The sequence below is a fragment of the Electrophorus electricus genome, chromosome 7, assembly GCF_013358815.1.
Source record: "Electrophorus electricus isolate fEleEle1 chromosome 7, fEleEle1.pri, whole genome shotgun sequence".
Lineage (NCBI taxonomy): Eukaryota > Metazoa > Chordata > Actinopteri > Gymnotiformes > Gymnotidae > Electrophorus > Electrophorus electricus.
This window is the reverse complement of record NC_049541.1, coordinates 6087032-6106486: the sequence shown is the minus strand read 5'-3', so window position 1 is coordinate 6106486 and position 19455 is coordinate 6087032. Positions and strand designations below refer to the sequence as shown.

The 19455-nt window shown below is 43.7% G+C and overlaps 1 protein-coding gene across 2 annotated transcripts in view; it reads left to right on the top strand.

Annotated features, from left to right (window-relative positions):
• tnk2b (tyrosine kinase, non-receptor, 2b) overlaps window positions 1–19455 on the top strand; it is a 47750-nt gene that overhangs the window by 3662 nt on the left and 24633 nt on the right. The window contains exon 2 of one of the 2 annotated variants that reach the window (XM_035527832.1): window positions 7630–7834. Coding sequence is in view for 1 of the 2 variants with exons in the window: in XM_035527831.1 (XP_035383724.1) it covers window positions 18300–18353 (54 nt within the window). In the remaining variant the exon portion in view is untranslated. Of the gene's footprint in view, window positions 1–7629; window positions 7835–18255; window positions 18354–19455 lie in introns of those variants that run through there. The other variant, XM_035527831.1, reaches the window with a different exon arrangement.

Sequence of the window (19455 nt, the reverse complement as noted above, 5' to 3'; positions counted from 1 at the left end):
TTCAGTATTTTCTAAAAAATGTTTTCTAGTACAAGAATAAAAAGCAGTACTTATGATTATTACCGAGATGCAATCAATATTGTACAGTAAAAAAAAAACAAAAAAAAGTAACGTAACTGGATAGTCCCTAAGGCTAGTGCCTCTGTCAGTGTTAATATTTAGTCTGCATTAACTGTGGTGACCCACAGCCTGCTGCGGTGATCTCATTCTCTGATGAAAGACATTACTGTCTTACTGTCAGACTCCCCATGATTCAGCCCTGATGCTTGGTCTGTAATGTTTGGATTTTGAGTTCTTAAAAGCTACTTATTTTTCTCTTCTCCTACATCATGCAGCCCACATAGCCTCTTTGATGGGCTGAGATGTCTTGCAATAACAGGAGATAAATCACACATCACTGCATTTTCCATTTGTTTAGTTAAGAGCTGTGGATTATTGCCAAATGTATAGTCCAGGCATATTATAGCACTATCAGTCAACACCCAGTAATCAAACACTTTATTGGCTTCATATGATTCACTATGTTATCATATGAAATCCTTCATTTCCATCTGAGAATAAAACACTTTTGATAGTAATTTGTGGTGAGCAATATTAATTATTATTAACATTGTTGAGGTTGCGTGGTAGCAGTTTTCCCTTAGTGCACAATATACATTAGCTCTATTTGAAAGTAATATTTATGAGGTTATTTAATAATTATGAGGTTTCATTGTGCAACTTAATTATTGCTTGTGGTTTATGCTGTTGTCAGGTAACAGAAGGCCGAGTTGCGTTTTATAGAGCAGTTGTGTTAGAGAAAGGCTGGTCTTGTGGCAGTAAAGAGAATGAGCCCTCCAGGTGGGGTGATGTGAGTTTAATTAAATGTACATGTACACTTATGCATGCACACCCACCCTCACACTGCCTCCAGTAACAGGAGCTATTTCTTCAGCGCTTATGTTGAGAGGTCAATAATGACGCTTTAGTACAAGTGTCCTACTCAGATATCTAAATCTGGCTCCTCTGTTAAGCTCCATTACAATATGGTTACATTTTGGTTTGGAAGTTAGTTATCTGTTGTCAACTTCCACAACACAACTGTTTCCCAGGGCCCTAGAGGAAATGCCGCGTTTATTTGTGACGGGGTAAAAAGTGCTCTTTGTCTGGTGGAGGATAGAATAGGGTGGTTTTTCTGTACTTGCAGTTCCTTACCGTAGGTGGGTGTATGGTGGCGGAGTGAATCGGGCTGATTCAGTGGCTGGCGCCAAGAGGCATTTCGAAATCTCCTGATGGCCAGTGACCAATCGGAGGCCCCTCCCACTGACCGTTCACAAGTGATGATCCCTCCCAACCACGCCACTGTCTGCCTGCTGTGTCATGAATGACATCATTAATGCTGAGAGGGACTGGGGTCTATTCACTTGCAGTTTTTTTATATATATAACAAAATGAATTTACTCCTTAATTAATATATCTACCATGAACAAAAAAGGTACACATTATTTAATTGCAATTTAGTTTGGGCTTTGCCACCATAAATGCCCAGGTTTCTATATGCAAGTATGTTGGCTCAGGCTTCACAGTCAAAATGACTAGCTTTTGTTTTTGTAAAATATATATATATTTGGACGCTAGAACAGTGTTGCATTGTGTCGTGTGCGTTGACGGGTAGGGTAACAACTCTGTGTGAAGCTCTTTATTTGCCTACGTTACATATAGCATGCTACTCAAATGGTGATGTCTCTAGAGAACGCTCTGTGATACAAAATGCTCTCTGGTGTGCACACACACACACGCACCCACCCACACATTCTGCCTCTGTCATGGCAGGCAAGTATCTGCCAAATAACTAAGACACCACATACCCTTTAAATTTACTTGAGCCTGTATTTTTCAGGACTAATGTTGATTTATTTTGCAACCCATTAACTAAGCAAATAAGATGACTGTTTACTTGACCTACAGTAAAGGTCATTGACATTAGAGACTCAGATGAGCGAGAGAGTTGGAGAATGATTAAAATGCAGTGCTATTTTAGTTGCTTTTGTTTGTCAGGGGTTTTTATGCACTACATTTACAAAAGTACATCACCTAATTCCAGAACTAAAATGACTAGGTTGTTTGTTCACACTGATTTGAAGGGGCAGTGCAGTGAGGGGAAGTATTTAAAGTATGTGTTAAAGTCCCCATATATACTGAAAAGTGAAAAAGGAGGTAAACAACAGTTTTGTACACTTTAGTCAAAAGGGGCTGGGGGGGATGGGGGATTCAAATTGTGAAGTAGCACATCAGCATTTCTTCAGCTGGGCTAGCACTGTCTCCCTCATGTTGTTTAACATCTTTGTAAGGGATGAAAACAATAGAGCTAGGCTTGTGCAGTCAGTGCTCCATTGTTGCTGAAACAGAGGCGGTTTAATGGACAACAGAGAAACTGCTAAGGAAACTGTGGTCAGCATAGTCATAGCAGAGGCAGACTTCTCTGGAGTGGGTGTCCTAGACGGAGCAGGAAGTGTTAAGGTTTTAATCTGACGTCAGTAAATAAGAAAATGGATGGACTGTTTTTTGATCCCCCCCCACATGAATACATTTTGTGAACCTTACCTCATAATGACGCAATGAGCCCATCCCGTTAGGCTCACTAATCAGCAACTGGAAATTTCAACACGATCCGGCTGTATTTACTGATCAGGAGACTTCTCTCCGAGGAGGCGGTCCTCTTTCACTGTGTGCCTGTTAGGCTTAAGCTCTCAGCATGCATGTCTTTGGAGTGAGGCACTTTAAAGAAAGTTTGGTGGAAGATGTGGTGAACAGGGCGGTGGACTCCTGAAGGTGGCCAAGTCTGGCCAAAATTGGCAACAACTGGAAAACTGAGTATAGCGGTTTTAAGCATGGGCCTTTTAAAAATCATATTTAATTAAGATGATTGGATAATGTTAATGTTGGATCATATGACTACTCTTGGCTGGATGGAGAGAGAGAGTGCATGTTATTGATCCCTGAGTGGAGTCAAGCAATTCGAGCAAGGGCAGTTCATCTAGAATGCCTGAGCTCAGGAATTTTATGTGACGGCATTTGTGATTTGTTTGAGGGTTTGTGTAATATACACTGCTGTGAAAAAGTCTTAGGCCACCATTTAGATTTGTGGTTTTAGCAACAGTTAATGACCATATATAATTATTTCTCAGTCTCTTTAGTAAGATACAAACAGAAAATACAGGAAATATGTACACAACATTTAAAAATACACAATTTTGAGAACAAAATGGCTTCTACAGGCAAAAATCAGTGTTTAGTGTGGCCTCACTTGGCACTAAGCACATCTGGAACTCTTTTGAGGAGACTGTCCTGACGGTTTCTGAAGTCACCTTCAGGTACCTTTCCATTCAGGTTCTGTTCCATTGAGGTTTAAGAGAGCCGGGTTCTTGCTATTGCTGAAGTGTGAGGGGTGGTCAATACTTGCTGCTATAGCCTATAGAAGCAGTTTTTTTTTTTTTTTCAGATTTTCTTCTGTTTTTTAATACTGCACACAAATGTCCTTTATTTTCTGGTTTTGTTCTAAGGAGCAAACTGGTAAATAGTTATATATGGTATATATTCTAATGGTATATATTATACCATTGCTAAACCAACAAATCTAATGGTGAACTTATGATATGCTAACTCATCAAACAATATAGCCTATTGTTCATCCTTAAAGTGAACATATGTCTATTACATATGATCTTGCAGTAGTTATTCAGGCACAATAACAACAGACACGATTTTGAAAATTCTTTAACTACAACACTGCACACAATGCAACTTTTGACTGCTGAACACTGGTTGGCGTTGCAGAACAAATGTATTTACTTTTAAAATGCATTTTGCTGCAGATGACTTAATACATACCCTTAAAAGGCAACGTATTACATTAGATTACTCAAACTGAGTGACACATTCTGATGAAGTAATCCAAATATAACATTGTCCAAGACAGTCATATTTATCTAGATGTATTCACTAATCTAGGGCTGGACTCAAATATTCATTGGGTAGGTGGCTTTAAATTTTTTAATTTTACATTTGGGTATTCTTTTTTTGACTTGTTGTAGGCTTTAAATAAAGGTGAACTGCAGCATGTGTTTTATCAGCACATTCTTGTACTATATTTATACTTTTTAATCGCACTGTTTTCAAATGAGCTCAGCTCAGGTGCCTGACATGCCTCACTCTTGGGTCTAAGGCAAGCGTGCAGGCTGGGCGTAAAGGGAAAGACAGTGGCGTGGCGCTCTGATGGAGGGGTACGGGCCTAGCCGATTTTATAGCACAACTTTTAAAGTGCTAAAGTTCTCTGTTTTAATGCACCTCAGATGTGTAAAATAAATAAATAAATAAATAAATATAAATATATGTATATATAAAATAAGAAGAACATTCGGAGCTGGTATCAGGCCCACCCCTAACAATGTCCCTGGTTCGTTCATTTATTTTGTTTGTTGAATTTAAGTACCTTTTCTGTGTCAGCAATTGTTAAGAAATAAGGATAATTGTATCTCTGAGTGATTTGTGATTTTATTGTCAGAAAAATGGAGTAATATTATTTCTGTGCTTCTGTTTCACAGCACCTCATGTTCTTTGAAACCACATCAAAATGTACTATAAATACTGTTAAAATACTATAAAAATAATGATAAAACTCTTAAAAAAACAAAAACAAAAAAAAACAATCTTGTAATAACTTACAACAATACAGTAGAATAACAAAATTCCAAGAACAGAAAAGTATCTGGCTGAGTCCTTCCCAGTCATAGACTGATAAGGTTTTTGTCACTCTCTGGTCAAATCTTTTCTTAATAGTTGCTTTAGCCCATTATTTATATCATCATCTTGTGTTAACCCAGGACCTCTTGTAGGATTTAATATCAGAGACTTATCAGTTATTGTGCCACCAAGTATCCAGAAACTTTCCCCCCTTAGAAATGTCAAGGCTGCATAGATTGCCAAAAGCCTTATTCAGCTGTTTTATAGAGTTGGATACCAAGAGAAATAATCATTGCCCAAAGTGCTAACTTCCTCAAACAAGTCTGTTAGCTGCTCCATATTAAGTGCATAAAGACCACCCTATATCACCTCCAAAGAAACACATTACTTGAGAGTTGAAGATCATTCTTCACAGCTTCATTGCTCAAGCAGGAAAGGCATGGGGCCAGTAGCTGCCATATCTTCTATTTGCATACAGGGAAGTGCCTCAAGCTTCCACTGGCTTTTCTCCATTTGAGTCCTTGTATAGATGGCACGCAAGAAGGCCACTTCACTTACTGAAGACACTGTGGATGGGTCTGCTAGGAGAGCAGAATAATGTGAAGAACAATGTGTAGTTCACCATGTAATCCAGAAGAGGGAACATCCGGAGCAGATGATAAAAGTTGCCCCATGAGAACACGAGGAAAGCACAGAAGGGAGAAATCCTCATATGAGTAGAATTCCAGAGAGAATTCCACTTTGGTTGCTTTGGTTTTTGGCTAGCAAGTGCTGTTTTTGCTAACAACTAGTGACCAAAAGCTCTTGGCCAAATGGCATTTGGACTGAGAAGGTGACCTATAAAATCTGCATGCCAGAGAGGTGTAAGCCTAAACCAGCGCCTGGGGAGCCAGAAAGGCTTGGTTGTTTATTCAAGCTATAGGGGAGTAAGAGGAACTATCAGCGCAGTATTTTCTTACCATCAACAGATCACAGGCAGTCAATTGCCTATCTACTACCAGTGCAGCAACAGTAGCAGCAACTGAAGGGGCTACTTAACACAGACCTTTTCCAGAAGAGGCCTGAATATTCCTGCATGACTTCAGTATCACTGTTGATGCTCCTGTGTGACAAAAGACCATTCCTGAGTGGTTGATTTACTGCCTTCAAAATCTTGGAACTGGACAATATACTTAGTAACTAATCAAAGTTATTGAGTCATCCACAAATTAAAGGTGTAGACAAGTTGTGTTGGTGAATAAGAAAGATGGTACTATCAGATTTTGCATAGACAATCTACATTCTATGTTTGACCTCTACCCTATGCCATACATTGATGGTCTTGTATAGCTCCTTCGTAAGGCAGAGTACATCATGTTCCTTGATTTGGTGTAAGGGATTCTAGCAGGTTCTTCTGACTCAAAGAGCAAAAGAACTGAGATTGTATTTAGGACCCTTTACGGGCCCCTTCACATCTAGGTTATAGCCTTTGGTTTGTAGGGGGCCCAGATGACTTTCCAGAGTCTGATGTACAGGTCGTTGTAGTGCACTAAATCTTATGCTGCAGAGTGACGCTTCGTCTTCAGTGAGACCTGGGACAACCACTGGACACCACTCAAATCTTGAGATTGATTAAGGAGGCAGCATCGTCCATCAGTCCTTAGACATGTGCCATAGCAAAGGAAGAGATCAGTGACCTAGGCTTCATTATTGTAGATTGAGTCATCAGTGTGAGGAAGCAAGTAAACACCTGAAGACACTGTGTAGAAACACTCCAGAGACGTTTTGGGGGCCAGCCTGGAAGCAGCGTTACTATGAGAGGTATGGGAAAGCACAGGTCTGTTTTAGCTCCTGTTGAACAGGAGTGCTTGACCATCAAATGGGCATTGAACTTTCTGAGACTTCTGAGATCTCCTATGGACACATTTCTTGTTGGAAACAGATCACCAAGCACTGTAGTAGCTGGAAAAGTGGATGGCAGACTTCAATACCACATCCTTTTGTCAAAGAAGTGTAATTAACGTTTTATTTTACTATATTTTTACTATTTTACTGTTTGACAGTATGCCTATAAATGCTATAATAATACACACAACCCTTATGATGAACATTGAACTTGGGGGAAATATAATAAATGAAATTTGTATGCTTATAATAATTTCTAAGTAAACTGCGTTACCAAAATAAACTGTAAATCAAAATAAATATACTATGGCCAAAACGTCTGCTCATTAAATTATGGTTATTGGGCAAAGGATGGCAAGATAAGTGCATGCATTCGGAAGCAAAATCGTTTCATTGCAAATTGCATAGCTAGGCTTCACTTCTGTATGTTTTAATGAAAAAAGTAAATTGAATTGAGTAAATTCATGGAAAAAAACGTTTGAGTTTATTTTCAAGACTAGGCTTCACAAGTAAGCAGGCATCTGATGTCTGGATTTTGTCTGTCAGAAACTAAATAAGCAAGCTGTTTGAGATTCTTTAACTCTGAGGTTTGAGACAGTGTCAGAGAGATATGATATATAGAGTATATGATCATTTTAGCTTGCAGCTTGAACAATATTAAGTCGTCTATGAAGTTAATTCGTCCATGCTTTCGTTGCTTGTTGGCTACATTAGCCTTGACGCTCCAGTGAAGCAAACCCACCAAAAGCTGAGATGTACGTTTGCGGTCAGGGAAAAGTGCATTTTATTGTGCTCCTTTTATGTATACTATTAAAGAAGTAGTTGACCTTGTGTTCAGTCGATTTTATCTCCATATATTTGATGTGATGACAAGCATCAGATAATGGGGGTCAAAGAAAACCTTCACAGTCAGCTCATATAATCACGATCAGGTGATTTATGTAATAATTTTGGGGTTTCACTCTTCTATCTCTTTTTGTTGTGGTGTGTGTGGTGTGTGTGTGTGTGTGTGTGTGTGTGTAGATGGTGCTGTGGCTTTGGGGACCCACGGATCATGCAGAGGCAGCGTGATGATGGTGTGAGCAGCCTCCGAGGCCATGGACTCGGCACCCCGTGAACCTGCGCGTGTGTAAATTCTCCACTTTGCTTCGTTCCCCACCTGCACACACGTGCGCTCGTGCCCATCCGCTCAAGGCACCAGCAGCCTTCAAAACAGGCCGCACAGCTGGTAAGGACATGCTTGGTTCCTGTTTTAAATGAACGCGTTTGCATGCTGAAAATTCAACAACCACAATCTGTTGTATAGATTATTCAGATTTGTTTTTATTTCTGTGCCTCAAAGAGGGGGAGAGAAAAAAAAAAATCAAATTTTCTGTAGGAGTTGTTCTGTTATGTCTTTGGACAAGGACATGCATGCGCCTGTGTGTGGGTGTGTGCACGTGTGTGTGCTTGTTTGTGAGCACTTCCGTTCAGGTATGCCTAACAAACACATACCATGCAGAGCTCCTGCATTGTCTCATCCATCACTAGCCCCCGGGGTATCACTGTTTGGAAGCTGAAATGCCGACCGAAGGTGAATGGTCCAGATCTCATTACCATAGTGCTTGGAGCACCGTTATTCGACCCTGCAAGCCTCCCCTGCCTTTCGCAGGCTGGGGCGCAGTCTGTGGCATCGGCACTCACGGCTGCTTCTATGTAGGCCCATTCCATGATGAAACCCATCCATTCTCTAGTGAGTGCTGACTGGTATTGTAGACGCCAGTGGGGAGTGAGGTTTGGATGGCAGATGCAGGATTGTGTGTGTGTGTGTGTGTGTGTGTGTGATATATAAAACACACACAGACTGTAGTGTTGTAGTTTCCTTGAACAATAATGAGTTTCTCTCAAAGTGCTCAACAAAGTCTGCAGATTGTGGTTATTTATTTTTTTTTAAGTTGTGCGCAGGCATGCGTGTGTGTGCATACGTGCGTGCATGCGTGTGCTCGTGTGTGTGTGTGTGTGTGTGTCTGTCCCCGGAGCAATAGAAGAGTAGGGGAACACAAACAGGTGTGTGCTTATGAAAATGCGGCGAGCGTTCTCTGAAGTGTCCGTTACGGAAACGATCCAACACTGGGGCTAACGGCTGCGCGCATATCGGCGCTCCTGGCTTTCTCTGTTAACCTGCTCCATAATTAGAGCAGGCGGATTTCCAGCTCGGTTAGATTTTTATCTGAAGATGCAAGGGCTGAGCCGCGGTCCAGCTTAAACATGCCGTGACGTGTTTGAGCGCGTGTTTACGGCGTGCTTGCAGGGGCGAGCATGTTGACGCACTCTTTCCTTGGCGTATATGCTGGTTTGGCTGCCTGCTGCAGAACGCCACGCTGGGTAGGGCCTGAATGGGACCGGCACCTGATGCTGGCTCAGCGTTTGTGAGCTGCTTGGGATAAGAATGCGGGACATGGCTCAGAGCACATTTAACAAGGGTGGCATAAAGTGGAGGGTGGCTTAGTTCCTGTTGGGGGAAGTGGGGCTATTTTTACACGTGTGTGCGTGCGCTCTTGGTCAGAAATAGGACTGGGCATGCTTTTTGTGGAGTGCCATTGCAAGTGGCTGAGGAAGCTAGAGGGCCAAGACTGCTAGCTCGTGTACTCTGCATAGAGGTAAGAGGATGCAGCCGGGAAGGCTGGGGAAGCCATTTTTAACCCCTCTCTGACACTTCTGATTCTTCTTTCTTTGCTTTACTTCAGTTTGTGACACATATTTCACGACTTCATTTTAAGTTTTGATTTTGTTCTATATGTTAAGATCCAGGTGTGTAGAATCGGTCCCCATGGTATCAAAAATATACAAAGCTATCATGTTTGTACATGAAACGAATCGCTTGAAATGGTACAGTTGTTAATGGTTGTTATCAAAATCAAAAAAGCAGTTGATGCGAGCATTTGATTTCGAGCTTCAAAAGAAAAGGCGGGATTACGACTTTGACTCGACGCTTGACGCTGTCCCCATTGTCAAACAATGTCCTTTGCTGCTTTGTTAAATTAAATGGTGTCGGTTCAAAGCAGCAATAGATGTCATTTTCAAATCAAAACGATGTGGGGTAATGCGTTGTCTACAATGCATTTTAAAGAGTTGGCCTTGATTTGAGTTTGATCAATCTGTCAATGATGCACTGTAGTAACACGGATTTAGTTTGAGGAATAAAATTAGTCATTAGTATCACCATCTCCAGTAAAAGTCCAATATTTCAAAATTGAACTGAAATTGAAGACAAATATAATGTCTTAAATCATAGCATGCCATTTGATAATATTTCCTGTATTTAATCAGCTCTGTTATAAAGATACTACATCTAGCCCTAAAGGAATCTTTTAGAGAATCTCGACATTGTTAATAATGTGCAATGAAAATCAAAGTGATTTTAATCAAAGTTGATTGCATTCATTAAAAACTTTGACTTTGATAGAAAAAATCAGTAAATCGCTCAGCCCTACCTAACTCTCCTTTTCATGTTGGCATTGTCTTGGGCTCCCATAGCCAAGGACATGTCAGCAGTGGTATTCCCCCATCCAACCCCCCCCCCCAGAGCATTTCGCAGTGCTTGCCATGCAGCGAGCCTGTCTCACAGCTCGGCTAACGGCCGGCCCGTGGCCGTTTGCGTTGCCTGCTAGGTTTCCGCTCGGGGATGAGCCTTAATTATGAGCTCTCAGGCAAAGGCTGAGCAGATTCCGCACTGCAGTTCCAACCTGGGACTCGCGTCACTAGGCGGCGGACAGAATGCGTCTGCTAGATGTGTCTGGAGATAAGGGGTCAGCTGAGGGCATCCGCCACTCTCCCGCCTACCCCCCTGCTCATATAGGGTTTGCTGGGTTGGTTGCTTTAAGTCATTGCTCTCTTGCCCAGGGAATAAAGAAGCGGATGCACATTGCATACAGGGATTGGCCGTCTTCCTCCCTCGTTTATCCCTCCCTCAACGCGCTCATCAAATGTCATGTTCTGATTTCTATTTCCCCAAAAGGAGAAAATGGGTTATAGAAGGACAAGGCTACGAGTGCTCCAAGAGATGAGGTGGTGGGCTCTTACAGAGAGCACCTCTGTTCGTAGGACTGACACACCCATGAGCGCACCCCCGCACACTCATTAACTCATGTATCGTAATGTGCGTATGACGGCCACCCACATGGTCGAAAATCCATTTGTGAAAACTGCTGCCTTATTCTTGCAAACCTCGCTGCCTCACAAGAAAATGCGAGTCATATTTTTTTTAATGAGATTGCGATTTTACAGATGCAAGACTCCCTATTGGCGCCAAAGAGCTTGATATTTCAGAATATTGCTGCACTGTAGACTGGCGTTAAGGAGAAATGAACACCTCTGACGCATCCTGTAGTGCATGACTCTTGCCCTGGCCCTTCATCCCTGCATCTGGGGCATTTTCAAGAGGGCCTTTGTCTTGCTGCGCTTCTCGTTTCCTCTTTTCCCTCTCTGTCACACTCCTCCTCCCCCTCCCGCCCTCTCTCCCCAAAATAGTTGTCCGCGTCTGTTCCCAGGAGCTGGCAGAATGTGCACCTCTTCAGCCCTCAGGAGAGCATGTTTCTTAAATTGTGTGTGGTAACTGTTTTAACATGGTTTAATAAATCAGTGAGTCGGGCTCATTCTTACAGATGTGCTCTTGAGGGGAGAGAGAGGGAGAGAGAAAAGCAATCATCCTTTCTGTTGCATATAAGCAACTGCGCGCCAACTTGTGCTCACTGACTGGGATGTAAAGTTGCACTGAGTCTGTGGGAGTGATATAAGCCATCGGTCATTCTGTACAGATTTAAACAGAAACTCAGTCTCAGGACTCTCACTATGGAGTCCAGGCTTCCAAAAGGAACCGGGGCCAGGCCAATAATTAATGTCCAGTAAGCTTTTGGCTTTGCTGTGATTCAGTGGGGATCTGTAAATGCGTCATTTTGATTATTGCCATACAGATTCATTAGGTGGTATTATTCACTAGATATACACTGCCAATCTGTTCTGGGTGTCTGTTCTAGCACTGTCATTCAAACTCTACTGATACCCCCCCCATACTCCATTATCCTTAGTTTTACAACCAAAAAAAAAGTGCTTTAAAAAGCCTTTTGTATAAGATAAGACAATGAAAATATGTTGCGCTTTTATCTAGTGAAAAACATTTCCTTTATCTCTGCTGCCCCCTGTGGCCAACGGCTGAACTGTGCAAGCGTCATGCCGGTGAACTGTTGGTCTCCCTGACAGCTGTGTTCTGGTGATGGAACAGCACAGGGAAGCTGGAGCGTGGGGGAACGACAGCGCTTCCAACTCGCGTGTGTGTGTGTGTGTGCGCGTGAAGGTCAGGCATGCGTGATGGAGTGCACACACGTGCGCGATCTATCGGCCCGCTCCGAAAGAGATAGCGGTTGAAAACATGAGCAGTGGCCTCTCTCACGCTTCACTCTGTCTGTGAAGCGTACACACGCACCCGCACAGCTACCCAGGACATAATGCAGAGATGGGTGTTGTGGTAACCCTGGACCTTTTTTTTTTTAGAATGTAAACACTACTCCAGACAGTTTCCCCTTTACAACCCAACAGGGCTGATCATGGTGCTGGCTTGTTCCTTTTCCGCAGAAGCTGTGTCAGTCTCTCCACTGACCTCAGTTCAGCCCTCAGGCCTGTTGGTCAATAAGGAAACATTTCATTATATTGCTTTTCATTTTGTAAATTGAAAATATATCAAACACAGAATTTTGGATTATATAAATTTACTGAATAGGACCAGTGAACCATTTGCTTGTTTTCTCCAAGGTAATGATGTAATCCATAAGTTATTTCCTCATGAATGGAGGTTTAATTCTCTAGTAGTATTAATAAAGGAGAAATTTGATGGCAGCTTGTAAGGCATTTGGACAAGTTTCTCCGTTGAATCTAAAACTTCTTGCGTAGTTTACTCTAAAACTATATGTATAGGTAGTGATGTCATTTGAATATGTAATGGTGAATATTTAATTTTTACTAAAGTTCTGATTTTAAAATGATCTTGGAAACGAAACTGTTATGTTAATTCATAATTGGGAAGGTAACTGTTATGGCTAATTCAATTTATCAGATTCTCCTGTTGGCCTACATGAGAGGTTGATTTTTTTTAAAAAGCAAAGCCAAAAGCCAAAGCCAAAAGCTTACTGGACATTAATTATTGGCCTGGCCCCGGTTCCTTTTGGAAGCCTGGACTCCATAGTGAGTGTCCTGAGACTGAGTTTCTGTTTAAATCTGTACAGAATGATCGATGGCTTATATCACTCCCACAGACTCAGTTTTATTTGTTTTGTGGTTGTAGCAGTGTGTAGAAAGCTCCTGCTAGATATGTTTCATTTATACCTAATTGCAGGAAAGCCGTGCCATAGTTCACTAGGGGCCTCCTCATTGGTCCCAAGGGAACCACTTCCTGGCTTCCTTACATTATGATGAGTGGGATGATCTGGAGTCACACCTGGGTCATGCCATCTGCTTTTGTCCCCACACTGGATATCCATAATCGCCTTGCCTCATCTCCTCGCCTAAAGTCCACCTGTTCATACACAATATCTCACACACACAGAAACCCCAGTCCATGGTGCCAGCATAGCACACGCGTCAGCCTGGAGCTTCCTAGAAAGATGCCACAAGATCAGGAGATTAGTGTGTATACATGCGCGTGCGCACACACACACACACACACACACACACACACACACACACACACACACACACACACACACACACACACACACAGAGAGTGTCTATGTTTGTCCGGGATTCTTTACCCACACCCCCTTAGCTTTGCTTGAAAGTATCCATTAAGCTTTCTGGGAAGTCTGGATAATGGGGCATGCTTCTATAGGGGAAGATGCCTCCCCACGTTATATTATGTTTGAAGTTGTTGGAGATGGAGAAGGATTTTAGCAGATAATGTATATTAACAGCCAGCAGGGTAAAGCTGGATTAAGCCTGCTGAGTGCTCTGGTTTGTTAGTGCCCTCATTTCACCTTTGGATAGTGGATGGAACTGATTTTCATATGAATCCTTCTACAGAAATGCTTCTTTTTTTTTCATTTAGTTTTTTTTAATAAATCTGGTTTTGTTTCTTCTGTGACTAATTTTTGTGTAAGTGATTTTTGTCAAATGGTTCTGTTAAAAAAAAAAATCGATTTCCAGGTTTATCATGACTCCAGTTACATGTGCAGTCAAATTCGGGCAAAATTCCCCTGAATGATCTAAACATAGCATCTCAGACAGATGTTTCCATTGCTTTTTTAAAACACGTTTTTAACCAAAACCAAACTTCACCTTCCCTGTCATTCCTTACCTTTAATGGAAAACTCTACTAACTCTACTTTTCTGTTAAATGCATTTACACACTGCATAATGTGGTCAAACATTAGACTCAAGCCTTGTATCTTTTAAGTGCTGATACTGTGACTTCATGCCCAAAATAGTTCATGTTGTTGGGGGAAAAATGGTTCATGTTATTGTTTAGATTTTTTTAAAACATCATTCAGAAATTTGCACAATAAACATCTTTAAATTTCAATTTAATATGTTAAAATATCCACAGTCAGTGGATATAATAAAATAATTGCTTTAGTATGTTTCACATTAATGTAACTACTGTTTCTTTTTTGGTCGCGCAAACCTTTGGCTAATGCCACGGCACTGCGGGCCAGTTAACTATGTTGTTGGATCCTTCTGAATTCCTTTCCTCCTCAGACTGTGCTCTGAGCCGGGCTGGTGGGCGGTGCCGTCACTGGTTCACTGCATGTCACGAAGCACCACGTGTTCCGCGTGGGTGTTAGCCAGACAACTGTCCTTGGTGCCCACACGGAGAGCCGGGTTAGCTCACCTTGACATTTGTGTAAAATCACTTCACCATACCACTGTGTTCATGTATCTGTGTCTAAAAGGCGGTGTAGCGATGATTTTCTCATCGTCTATTTCCTAATCTTCATTTCCTCATGCTGACCATGAGTGGTTCCAACGCGGCCCTCGTGAAACGGTTCCGAGTGGTAAATGTGTAGCTAGAAGAGCCTGGGTATCCTCTCCCCGCTTGTCCCGCAGTTATGGCTTCCGTAGTGGACGGAGTGGCTTTCTGTACGGACGTTAGGAGGGCCCGAGGGGGCGTGTGATAGACAGTAAGGACTGAAGAGGACGTGAGCACCAACCCAACTGAGGCTTGACGCCAGCCTGCTGTTGGTGCTCATCCACCCGGGCGTCCTCAAGCGGGGTGGGGCAGCCACTAGGGAAGGTAATGGCTAGCGCGCCTCTGTTGTGGGCAGAACCGCTGGTATGTGAATGTGGAGTGCCTAAAACATTTGTGTGATGTGCGGTGGGGGGTTGTTAGGCAGCATACTGTTTAGGTGAATGTTGGGTTCAGATCTGGAATTGTTTTATTTTTTTCTTTGTATTTGCTGTGCAGAAAACATTCAATTGACTTAGTTTAAACTAATTCAGTCTGTTGTTTGTATAGCTTATATTTAAATATGAACTTTCTTGTGCAACAACTCTAGGATCACTGCAATATTGTGCCCCGCTTCTCTGACAGGATTTCCTTTCCTCAGTGTTTTAATGATTTATAGACAGGCTCCTATTTAGCTGTCTGTAAGTGGTCTTCCTGTGAAATGTAAGGCTTGCTGTTCGCCCCCTGTTCATCTCTCAAGTGCTGCTGATACACTGAGCAGCTACATGTCTGCTGTAAGCTGGTGCAACCTGATCGCAGAGACTCGCAGTCACCAGGATAAACCAGGCTTTAAGCAGAGAGGATGGAACTTAGGCGAGATTCCAGGCCTACACTTGAGTGGCTGATTGTCTTGGGACCTCCCTACTCTTTACACTCTGTATGTGTGTGTGTGTATGTGTGTGTGTGTCTCCCACAACCAAGCACAACCAGTTACAGCTCAGCTCTGATCTGGCTGCCTCTGGAAATCTGCTTACTGGGCTACATGTTACCCCTGGAAAAAAACTCTTTCCCATCAGACAGAAAGGGACTGGACATATTTCTTTCAGTGTGCTCTCAGGCTGCAGGTTGTAAATCCATTTCCCATCACTGTGGTTTGTGTTGGTGTGCGAGTGGCCGTACGGGATATCATAGGGCTCCCTCCTGCAGCTCACGCCACCCGCGGCCCGCCAGCCGCCGATGCGATTTGAGCGAGTCATTAAGGGGCTCTTTGTCTGCGCTGTTGAAATGTAACCCACTCGTGCTGTGGTTCTGAAGTAAATGTAACCCACTCGTGCTGTGGTTCTGAAGCCCTTTACCCCATGCTCTGCCCTCACCCCTGTCTTCTAATCGTTCAACCTGCCTAATTGGTTGTGACTACCATCCACACTCACCTTCTCACTGTGGCCATTCCTGCTACCACACCTCACACTCTTCCTCCGACACTTCTCCCTCTCGACGTGTGCCCGTGCCTGGCGAATTGCTGCACGGCGGGGTCACCCGGTGAAACATACGCCCACTGTGCTGCAGTGTCATCCTGTGTACTCATTTGTCCTCAAATCAGCACCAGACGAGAGGCTGTAAACACGACCTCAATAGTCGCCGTTTTCCACTGTGGAGTGTTTCTCTCTCATTCATATTTATTTATTTATTTATTTATTTTTAAAAATCCCATCAGTTAAAGCTCAATGTTGTACCCTCTTGATGTCACTGGACATCCAGCCTAGGAAGACTGACCTCAGCATCAGTGATGCAGCCCAAGAAATGTAATATAATGTGGACTAAACTATCCACCGCAGACGACCAAGGTGACCTCAGAGGTACTAAAAATGTATTTTATGAGCTATCCATATAAGTGAATGTATGCAACAAAAATCTTCTGTGATTCTGTGCCTTTTTTCATGCAAGTTTTAAATTTAAGGGGCATTTTCTGTACTTTTGGGGGACTTTGTTCTGAGTTTCTGACTTGTGCAGCAAGGTCTCATTGACAGAGGCTTTGGATTTGACATTGGAGTTCATCTGAGGAATATATAATGAACTTAACAACATGCACTTCCTTGCTGACCCTAGCAGGGACGAGCTGTCCTTAACCTCATGCCTCTACAGCAGTGTTAAATGATTTTCAAGAAGACAAAAAAATCACTTCTGTAACTCGCCTCTGGATAAGAGCATCTACCTCAGTGTAAATATATGGTGTGTGTGTGAGATCTGGCCCTAAAACAGTATCCCCTAACAGTAGGTGGGGAGGGGCTGTACAAGTGAAGTGGGATTTAATACCACTGCTGTTGATTCTTCAGCCATCTGCTCAGAGAAGATGAGGAGGAGTTATGGACAGAACAGCACATTAGGAAAGCAGGTTGGATTTTGCATTTGCTTAATTGCGGACCTGGTAGTATGCTGTGACGGCAGATGTGGAAATAGGAGGAACCTAGGAGCTCCGTGGCATCTGGGGAGTGGATTGACTACATGCCATTTAGCTTGTAACAGGTGTGCTGCGCTGGGTGATGTGTTTACACCCGAGTCTGCGTTCACAGGAGGTCAGGAGGGATGTCGCACAGGTGGGCTTCACACTGAATTCAGGAATGTTTAGCTGGACCTGTGGAACCCACTGACATTTTCCAGTGTGCGTTTTGTATGAATGCAGACTCAGGTCACGGTGGATTTTAAATAGACGGACTAATGATGTTTACTTGTGCTGTAGAAAGAGAACTGCAAAACATCAGATTGTCCTTTCTCTCTAATTAAGCCTGCTCAGGGCTCCCTACACCTCTCTCTCCCTCTCTTTATTCCTTCGTCCAGATGTCTACTCTGTGAGCTCCCAGATGCCCCCCCTGGTGTCTTTTGTCTCTCCTCTCTCTCTCTCTCTCTCTCTCTCTCTCTCTCTCTCTCTCTCTCTCTCTCTCTCTGTGTGTCTCTGTCTTTCACACACTCTGCCTCTCACATTGCCATCTCTCTGACTGGATTAAGTCCTCCTCATTAACAAGAGCTTCCATGCTCTGTTACTCCTCCCCACTCCGTTCTGATTGGTCAGCAGCACGTTGCCTGCTGCTCACTGGTGAGCCTGGTTGACGCAGCAGTAGCCGTGTCGTTGGGGGTAACCACTTATCACAGTGGCAGATACCAGCAGCACAGATGCTGGGAGGGGGGGACCCAAAAAAAAAAAAAAAAAACCCAAGAAAGCTGGAGAGAGGGATTTGGGAAGATGAATAGCATGACAACAATAACAAGGGATTAGCTCTCTCTGAGCGATCAGAAATCCATTAAAAAAAGAGACAAGAGCCACTCAACCATCCAACCACCACGCACAGTTGTGTTGGAGAGAGAGACAGAGAAGGAGGGAGGGAGACCACGGAGCACTTCAAGAGGCTAGGACAGGACTTGGAGCTTTACTACGAAGCAGCCTCCCAGGGTGAATTTGCTGAGCTCCGCCGCCACTCAGGGCTTGCCAAGCACCCGGCCTCAGAGGGAGCGCCAATAGCCCCATCCACCGCGCCAAACCCCACCCCGCCACAACCGCCACCCAGTACAGCGTTGGTCCAGGGGTGTGCAGCTCAGGACCACTGGGGCATGAGTGAGCGCCGCCCCCCACGCCCGCGGGCACCTGATCGGGCCCACGTGCCCGCTGCCGCTGCGCCACTCTGAGGAACAGGCACCCTCCCCCGACACCCCCGCCGTAACCCAGAGCCGGGGGGGCTCGCTGGTGTGATCAGGGGAAGCCGAGGGAGAGCCGGCTTTTGACCTCAGCATGGGGGACACTGCGGAGTATCGGCGTCTGCCCAGCATAAACGACGAAGAGGAGGTATTTGACGTCAACCACGCCCAAAGCCCTCGTTTCAGACTGTCTGTGTCCTGTTTGTTCGTTATAACTGCGGCGGTGCATGGCCAGTGTTTGTGATCACATTAGATACCGAGCTGCCTTACCAATATTCTAAAAGGGCTCATGCTTTGAGCGTCGCTGTGTTGTCGTTCGTTGCATGCTGCCAGCGCAGATCTTCAAACGGTGTTAACTGCGTTCTGCGGCAGGGGTCCACTGTTCCCCCTCATTGTTATTGTTCTTCGTTTCTGCAAGCGAGGCTTCTCTCCGTGCACTTGCTTCCGCTGGTCCCCATTGACTGTTTGGAAGTATTTTATTGTTTCACTGCACCGTTCACTTCGGGGAGTTTGAGAATTTCTACCATGCGAAGCCGGTTAGTCTGACCACTGCGATGAAACTAAACAGTGCAAGTGTGGAAGGCAGACACTGTTCTCTGCTGAGACACACATACAGATGTGTGTGTGTGTGTGTGTGTCTCTCTCTCTCTCTGTGCGTCTCTGTGTTGGTGAGTTTGTCTCTTTGAATGGATCAGTCCCCTACAGTGTGGTAATGGGTGCTTTAAACCACACATGGGCTGTTGAAATCATTGTAAGGTCATTGAGAAGGTGCAGCTGAATGGAGCAGTATATCTTTTGTGACGGTGCCCGCTTGTATATTGGATATTCACTCAGTCTCTGTGCGTGCGTGTGTGCATTCCTGTATATGCTGGTGCTGTTGGCTATAAATGCAGCATTTTACTGGGTGGATAAGCTGCTTTTGTATCCCTGCATAAGACAGTTGTGCTAACACAACTGCTCTGAGCTCACTGCTGTGTACACACACCAACTGATATCACCACTCGGAGAGCAATCCTTGAGTCATATCAGGATTTGTACCTGTTAATATGCCTTTTTTTAAATAGATTTCTTTTTCATGCGCATTAGCTCTTTAATTATACTTGAATTATTAGCTATTACAGTTGCTTAATATTTTATACACTCCATATAAAATTCCTGGCTTGTCATCCCCCAGGTGGTCGGTCTGCCTTTTTTTTCCCCCCTCCCTTCAAGCGTCAGTCATCTACCAGCTTGAGGATCTTGCGTAGTAT